The 8,022-nt window shown below is 35.0% G+C and overlaps 1 protein-coding gene and 1 long non-coding RNA gene across 2 annotated transcripts; one reads left to right on the top strand and one right to left on the bottom strand.

Moving 5' to 3' along the window:
• Positions 1–447: 447 nt before the first annotated feature.
• LOC143612525 (squamosa promoter-binding-like protein 14) lies at positions 448–7,475 on the bottom strand. Its single transcript, XM_077086488.1, has 11 exons — positions 7,189–7,475; positions 5,810–6,494; positions 5,248–5,441; positions 4,423–5,174; positions 4,255–4,329; positions 3,828–3,935; positions 3,627–3,744; positions 2,986–3,121; positions 2,746–2,884; positions 2,146–2,676; positions 448–1,337 (listed from the first exon to the last, which is right to left on the bottom strand). The coding sequence occupies exons 2-11, from the start codon at positions 6,460–6,462 to the stop codon at positions 906–908; spliced, it is 3,138 nt and encodes a 1,045-aa protein (XP_076942603.1). The 5' UTR covers positions 6,463–6,494; positions 7,189–7,475; the 3' UTR covers positions 448–905.
• LOC143612526 (uncharacterized) lies at positions 3,151–3,533 on the top strand. The gene is made up of 2 exons (XR_013149957.1): positions 3,151–3,281; positions 3,337–3,533. It is a non-coding gene; the product is annotated as an uncharacterized LOC143612526 (long non-coding RNA).
• Positions 7,476–8,022: the final 547 nt, after the last annotated feature.

Here is an 8,022-nt window from a genome sequence, read left to right on the forward strand (position 1 = left end):
TAGTTGCAGGTGAAATGAAACCTGAGGGACGCAAATCACAAATTTGAAACTATTGAACTAAAATCGCAAATTTAGACAAACTAAATGAAAAAAATTGCACTTCACTCTTTAGAAAAACTACATGAAAGAAATTGCACTACACTCTTTTTATAAATATGTGAAATCTTAAGGAATTGAATTTTGTTTTTTTAATAGAATTTATATGAATTGAATTCTGCCAAAAATTTGAAATCTCTACCACCAGCTGTAGGTGATAACCACCTAAAACTGGTGGTGGTGGTGGTGCTTACCACTACCACAAGATACACTGGTGGTGGTGGTGGTGCTTACCACTACCACGAGATGGCAGCGTCCATTTCAGTGTCAATGATTGTGGCGCAACTGACCTAATGCAAAGATGGTACATAGTCAGACTTTTCAATTTCGAAAATGTCAAAATTCCTTAAAAGGAACTTAAGTGAACTATTAGCGTTGACCCGCTCGTCTATTTGTCAACAACTTCCAAACAAAAAACAAAGATAGAAACGAGTCCATTAAACAAGAGAAAGTTACAAACACCATCCTTTCCATATCCCAAAACAATATACAAAAAAAAAAAAGACATGCTATCTACTATTATATATAAACTTGCATATTCAAAACAAAGTAAGAAAAAAACAGCTACCAGTAACAAGTCAGCCGCTGCCAGTAACATCAACCAGACAAAAAAACCGCCACCGCCCATTTTCCGGTTCAGACCAACCTAAACCGAAGCGCAGGTGAAGAAACTGCCTCTCATCTAAACCGATGTTAAACCGATTAATGAACCCGTTTTTACTTATTCGCCTTCCAAAAGTTAAAATTATCACCTAAAAAATAAACCTACTTGTTGTCTTTAATGCATTCATATAAAAATTTAACTTCCTCTACATTGAACCAAAGTTCAAATTCTCCCACTTAAAAGGCGCAACCGAACCGATATCCGGGGCCCCACGAAGAAACAAACACACGCATACGCAGACAGCTGCTATGGCGAGCATGGAGTGTATGTACGGGCGGTGAAGTAGCCCTTGTGAACCCGGGACCCGCCTAGGGAAGTTTGCAGCCACGTGTGCGCATTTGGAACAGGTTTTGGGTTCCGTGGGGTCTCTTATTCTGAAACTGAGCTCTTGGTGGTCTCGGGTTCTTGTTTGGAGTTCTATCTCGTTTGGTACCCGTATTGAAATTTGATGGGCGATTCGGTCTGTAAGTTTACGGGCCACTAGCTCGTTGTATGAGTTGTTGTTCCTCATTGACGCGTATGCGAATGGAGACAGCCCGTTTGCATCTAAGTATGAGTTCCAGCTCAGCAGCCCGATCTGCACGGGCCAAAATGGTCAAATTTTGTTCAAATTTTCAAAAACAATTAAATTGTCAAATATAATTACATAAATTATGTTTTATTTAAATAATAATCCAACTCTTTGATAACACAATCCAGCTAATTTGACCCATTTCCATTTTTGTTATCTTATTTAACAGCAGTTGAAACATTAAATATATATTTTTTTTTTCTAAAACGCGTTACCTTTCTCAGGAAAATAAAATCTTTTTATAAAAGAATTTTCTTTTTAACAAAAATGACATCATTTTGTACCAAATACTAAATTTTTTTTTATAAAAATAAAACCTTTTAAGATTTTATCTTTTTTTAAAAGAATTTTCTTTTTAACAAAAATGACATCTTTTTGCAAAAAATATTAAAAACTTTTTTATAAAAATAAAACCTTTTAAGATTTTATCTTTTTATGAAAGAATTTTCTTTTTAACAAAAATGACATGTTTTTGTACCTAGTACTAAAAACTTTTTTATAAAAATAAAACCTTTTTAAGATTTTACCTTTTTATGAAAGAATTTTCTTTTTAACAAAAATGACATCTTTTTGTACCAAATACTAAAAACTTTTTTATAAAAAATATAACCTTTTAAGATTTTATCTTTTTATAAAACAATTTTCTTTTTAACAAAAATGACATCTTTTTGTAGCAAATACAAAAAACTTTTTTATAAAAATAAAACCTGTTAAGAAAAAATGAATTCTTTATAGAAAATGACTTTTTTTACCAAATAGGAAAATACTAAAAAAACACCAAGAAACTTATTTGGAATAATGTCAGTATATATACCTCTTGTGGGTCACTTGTCAATGCATCAACCAAATCATCCGAATCAGAAGTGCAAGCCGCCAAATGCAACGGTGTGATGCCGCCAGGTCCCGCAAGGTTTGGCGGGAAAACATACTTTCTAGAAGTAGTTTGCGAGTCAACCATTGAATAATGTATGAGCATATCAACCATATTCTTGCACCTTCTTTTAACAGCCCGGTTTAAAAGATTAATCCCAGATAACATCTCAGACTCATCATCTGTAACACCCGCGCCTTTATGAAGTAAAATTCCCAAAAGGGTTTTCACCAAAGCAACAAAATCTCTTTCAACCGAGAACACAAGCAAGAACTTGAACCGAGTTAGGGTAAAATGGGAATTCCCTTCTTTTTTCTGGAAGAGCCATCCGAGCTCGTTCAAGAAGTGCAAGCTTTCTTTTGTTGACTTTGTTTGACCGTCCATAAATTCACCCTCGAGAAGCCGTAATTCTTGGCAAAGTGTAGCGTCGGCTATAATTATTGGAAAGCTGGTACCTTTTAAACCGTTCTCTATCTGTTAACACATAAAGTACAAGTCAGATCAACTTTATAACCGTTTGATCCGTTTGAGAAAAAAATTTACCTCGATGAAACATCGACCGAGTGTACCGGGAGCACAAACTTTGAAGCTGCACGTGCTTATTTCCTCATATGTAGATTCTTGATTGGTTGATTTTGTTGTATCATCCAATGTACATTCATCTGCATGTGTGCAATAGATTCTGCAATAATAGCAAGAATATTTAATATTCTATCTTTTTGTAAACAAAAATAAATATTAACATATATATATATATATATATGAAGGGATAAAAATGCATACTTGGTGCCAGGTGTCGTTAGATTTCGGCCTCTAAGGATAAGAGAAGTCTCCTTTCCGGCTACAACAGCCAAAGGTGAGACGGATATTAACTGCGGTGAACTCCACGCTTTCAAAGATTTAAACAAATACACCTTCCCTGATACATTAGAACACACAAAAACGTTTAACTTAAAAAGATAAACAAAAGCAAAAGGTGAGCATTTTGACCCACTTTTAGGTAATAATCTCTAACGGGTCGAGTGCAAAATTTAAAAATATTGAGCTAAAAAGAAAATGAGTCCAAAGTTGTAACAAATGTACTCTAATGCTTTCAAGTTATAACCATATTTAAAAGACGTACTAGTATAGTAGTGTTTCAATAATATAGTTTTTGAAATCATGTTATATGCATTAATTACATATGAATTTAAAAAAAATGGCAAAAAGGTGCAAGTGGGTAAACGGACCCAACCCGGACCCTTTTGGTCCATACTAAAAAATATCTTTTTAACATGTCACTCAACTTGCATGACCAGCATGGCAACAATAAAAGCAAATCAATATTCTTTTTTAATTTGCAAAACCAGAAATACCAGAAAATAATATAACTTCCAATTATTATATTATAAGTTACAAACAAGATCAAAAAAGAAATAACTAACCATCTTTATGTGATGCTATTTGCTTCTCGGTATGTGCTAAGAACCTTCCGGTTCCCCAAAAATCAGTGCCAGAATCTCGCAGAAGAGAATTGAGATACTGAACAAAGTCTCCTTCAAGCTGCAACAAAAAAAATAATACGGTGAGTACTCGGTAAGCGATATATGAAGGGAAAAATATTATTTATTTAATATTTTACTAACTTGATCCCAAGAAGACGATGGCATGGATAAATAAATTGAAAGAACCACGCAACCGGGCCTTATGTATCCTTCTATCTCAGAAGGACTCTGAGAAAGCCAATTATAGACCTGAAAATCAAGGAATCAAAATCAGATATTATTATTTAAGGAATGAACAAAAATTGTTTTTTTTTTGTACACATCAAACTATTTGAGTTAGACAAATCTACCCTTACAAAAAAAAAAAACTAGGGTAAATTAATTCGGGGTCAATCTATTAGGAATCGGGTTACATAGTTATGGTTCATTTACGTTAACCTCTAGGTAAATTAAAGAAAAGTTATTACGAATACAAACAGAATGCTGTGTATATAAAAAATATTGTCTCAACCGGTGAGAACCATGTGAATCAAGAAATTTCTTGTTTATAAATAAAAAAACTATTCACCTGTGTACGCAGCGAACCAGGCAAGTGACTTGGATCCTTGTCGAACAGCTTAAACAATATCCGCCCGGTGCGATCCTAAAAAAAATACCAAAATATATTAAGTCACATATGCACACAAAAACGGGAAAAAAAAAACTTTATTGTATCATATGAGTAACAACTAACAACCTGAGGATCAGAATTCAAACTGGAAGGTGACTGATCTGATCCAGACGAAGACGTATATCCAGCTCGGTAAGGCGAACTCTGAATAGAAATATTATCAGTACCGCCATTCGGCCCGCCAAAAAGCTCAAGAGACATGGCGGTGCCGCCACCATGACCGCCAGATTTGACATTTACAATCACCTCACCACTAGTCGACAAACTCTCCGGATTCAATCTTTCCCTTGAAGGTTTTGGCGGGAAAAAACTCTGCACGACAGGTGGCGAAGACGAAGGCGTGTGTTCTTCAGTTGGATTATTACTGTCAGATGAAAAATACTTCCTGCTCGACGCCAGTTTTGGCGGGTTATCGTTTTCAGGTGAAGAACTGAATAACTGTAACTGTAAATTAACGGGTGTGTCAAGAACTTGACAATCTGAATCCTCACGAGACTGATAACTTGTACTGCTTCTTTCTCCACCCGAAAGAACCTCAGCCACTGGTTTGAGAGCCTCGGGCCCACGGTTTCTGTTTAGGGATAACAGGTCGGTGCTAGAAAGAACACCAAGAAAGTCCATGGTTGAAGACCCGGTTTTTCTGTTGACCTTTTGACTCTCGGAAGACGGTTTATTATTATTATTATTATCTTTGTCAGCATTGGTTAGGTTTCCGGGAACTGGCGGGATTGGCAAAGCGTTTATTTTGTTAATAATTTGCATCAGTTGGTCTTTGTTTGGTAATGGAGGAGAACTCCTGGCTACGTCTTCGGTGTTTCCTGATATTTTATAAAAAAAATAAATATTTAATTTTAATGATTTGAAAGATATGAGATAGAATAATGATTATACCTTGAGCACGAGCTAAAACAGTTAGTAAATTAACAATATCCATTTCTCCGTTGCTGTTTTTATTTTCGTTTCCAGGGAGTATCAAATGTGAAGCAACGTCTTCTGGTTGAGTTTTTCTTCTTCGCCTGTTGTGGCCCGCAAGCCTGCGCCTACAGCTTCTCTTTCCCTCATCAAACTCAGAAAGTGGATGAAACCTAAAATATATATATATAGCAAAATAAAAATTAGTTAAAACAAATTAATCGACTCATCTATATGTTTACACGTGTGTTTTGAATGTGATTATGTGTTTGTGTTGCTTGAAGTTTTAACTTTTAATAACTAAGTAATCGAAATGTTAGCGTGTTTGGAAAACTTTTCAAGGGAATAAAAGTCATTCAAATTAGGTTAAAATAAAGAGTATGTAACAAATTGTGAAATAAGATAATTAAAAGCAGAATATCATAGCTACAAAGCACAAGTAAAGATTACAAGATTATAAATCACTACTCAATAAATGCGAAATATACGGTAACCAATACTTAGAAATCTAATTGTAAATTAAGGCTTTAAATTAACCGACCTGCTGCACTGCTGACAAAATCTTTGCATTTGTTTCCCAACCAACGCATTTCCAGCTTTACTATGCACCTCACAAACCTTGTGTCGGCGATGATAATCTTTAGCAGCCGACAGATCCTCCTTACAGTTATCCACTTGACACATGGGATAATTCCCACCGCCACCACCTGGTGATCCAGATCTGACCCTCTTATTAGGCCTCGTTACCACCGCCTCCTCACCAGAAACCAAACCACCGTCACCGAGTTTCAACAAGAGCCGTGAATCTTCTACCGGTTGACTAACCAAACCCTTCTTTGAAACATCAGGATTATTAACAGTATTAACAACCGACTGATGTTGTTGTTGATGGTGTTGTTGATGTTGATGTTTTTCTTGTTCTCGAGAAATCTCCATCAAATCCACCGGTTTAGCAACAAGCCTCGAACTATCCCAATCCCAATTTTTAGGGTTCCAGCTGTTCCTAAACTCGTCTAAATTCGGAATCAACCTCTGAAAATACTGATTATGCTGCTGTTGCGTACCGTTTGTGTCCTGAAACGGTAAGCTCCGTTTCTTGGCCATCGGATGCGGGTCGGGGAATCTTCTAGCACCGGAGCCGATTGTGTTGTACATATACAAGGGAGGAGCTAATTGAGTACCAACCTCTTCCATATCTTCCTCCAAATTATGTAATATCCAAATTCCTATAAAAAGCAAACCATTTTTCTCAGAATAACTTACCAAATATAGAAAAAAACAACAAAACCCTAATCTGATCCAACAAAACACCATTATTCTTCAATTCCACCTTTTAATTTCACTCACAATATTTTCCTCTCAATTATGTAATCCAAAATCCTATAAAAATCAAACCTTTTTTATCAAGATCACAAAACCCTGATCTGATTCAACTCAAAACATCATTAATCCTTTAATTATGTAACCAGTTTCAATTTCACAAAATCATTCAAATCAACAAAAATTTACATGTTTTTCCCTCTTTCCCATAATAATATTTTTTAGGGTTTTCCTCAAATTCTTATAACCAAATTCTTATAAAAATCAAACCTTTTTTTCAGAATCACTTACCAAATACACAAACAACAAAACCCTAATCTCACCTTTTACTTTCACAATATTTCCCTATAAATTATGTACCCAAATTCCCATAAAAATCAAACCTTTTTATCAAAAACAACAAAACCCTGATCAGATTCAACAACCCACCATTAACTCTTCAACACCCACCTTCCAATTTCACAAAAATCACTCAAAACCCCCAAAAATTAGGGTTTTTAACAATTTTTTAGGGTTTTCCACAATAACCCACAACCCATATAACCAACCCCAAAAACACGAAATTAACACCACACACAACCCACAGAACAAACAAATTACCAAGCTTCACTTGTTCATAACACCCCAGATGAGAAAACCGAGTCAGGACTTTGATCAAACACCTGGTGTGCAGATCTAAAAGAAGGCTGGTTAAAATAGTATTAGAGGAATTGAAGATCTGGGTACGAGAGAATAGGTAGTAGATCTGATGAAGATGATAAAATAAAAAGATGGGTGGTGGAGTCAATTGGAATTGGAATTGGAATTGGAAGGTGTGATCGAATGGGGTTTGTTTTTTAGTTTATCTTTTTTTGGGGGTTCATACGGACATGAAAGACGTCAGCCAGTAAGTAAGTAAAGTAATTAAATTGATGGTTGATGATTTACAGTGAAGATGATAAGTGAAGGAGTATTAATATTGAACCTTGACTTCATTCATTCACCTTGTTGGATAAAGTTAAAACAGTTGATAATTGATAAAAAGATTTTTGAATGTGCTATATTTTTGGGGTTATGTTGTTATTTAATGTCTTTGAAGATTTTTGATAAGTAAAAGACTTTTTATTTTCTGTAAGTTTTTAAAAAATAGGAAAAAAAAAGTTAATTGATATAATAAGTTAAGATGTGCTTATGTTTTTTTTCTTTTTCTTTTTAACGTTCGACTAACGAATAAAGTCTGGTTATTTAGGCGATCTCGTATGTCTGTAATCGCAAACATTGTTGGGTAGTCCAGGTTCACTATCTCCAGTGGCGAAGTTTGGACGAAGATGTCGAGGGGGCGGACGAAAATACACATTAAAAAAACCGTAAACGAAGGGGGCCGGGATCAAATTTTTGGTTGAAAACAGGTAAATTTTCACTACATACAAAAAATATCGAACAAAAACGAATAAA

The sequence above is a fragment of the Bidens hawaiensis genome, unplaced genomic scaffold, assembly GCF_021521415.1.
Source record: "Bidens hawaiensis isolate Kalapana, Puna unplaced genomic scaffold, B.hawaiensis_p1.1 tig00034725_1, whole genome shotgun sequence".
Taxonomy (NCBI): Eukaryota; Viridiplantae; Streptophyta; class Magnoliopsida; order Asterales; family Asteraceae; genus Bidens; species Bidens hawaiensis.

Excerpts from the sequence above, each read along its gene's own strand:
- LOC143612525 (XM_077086488.1), bottom strand. The coding sequence starts at position 6,462 with ATGGAAGAGGTTGGTACTCAATTAGCTCCTCCCTTGTATATGTACAAC. Across the intron at positions 5,175-5,247 it reads TGTTTTAGCTCGTGCTCAAG|GAAACACCGAAGACGTAGCC; the intron begins GTATAATCATTA and ends ATAAAATATCAG. Across the intron at positions 3,936-4,254 it reads CTGGTTCGCTGCGTACACAG|GTCTATAATTGGCTTTCTCA; the intron begins GTGAATAGTTTT and ends CTTGATTTTCAG.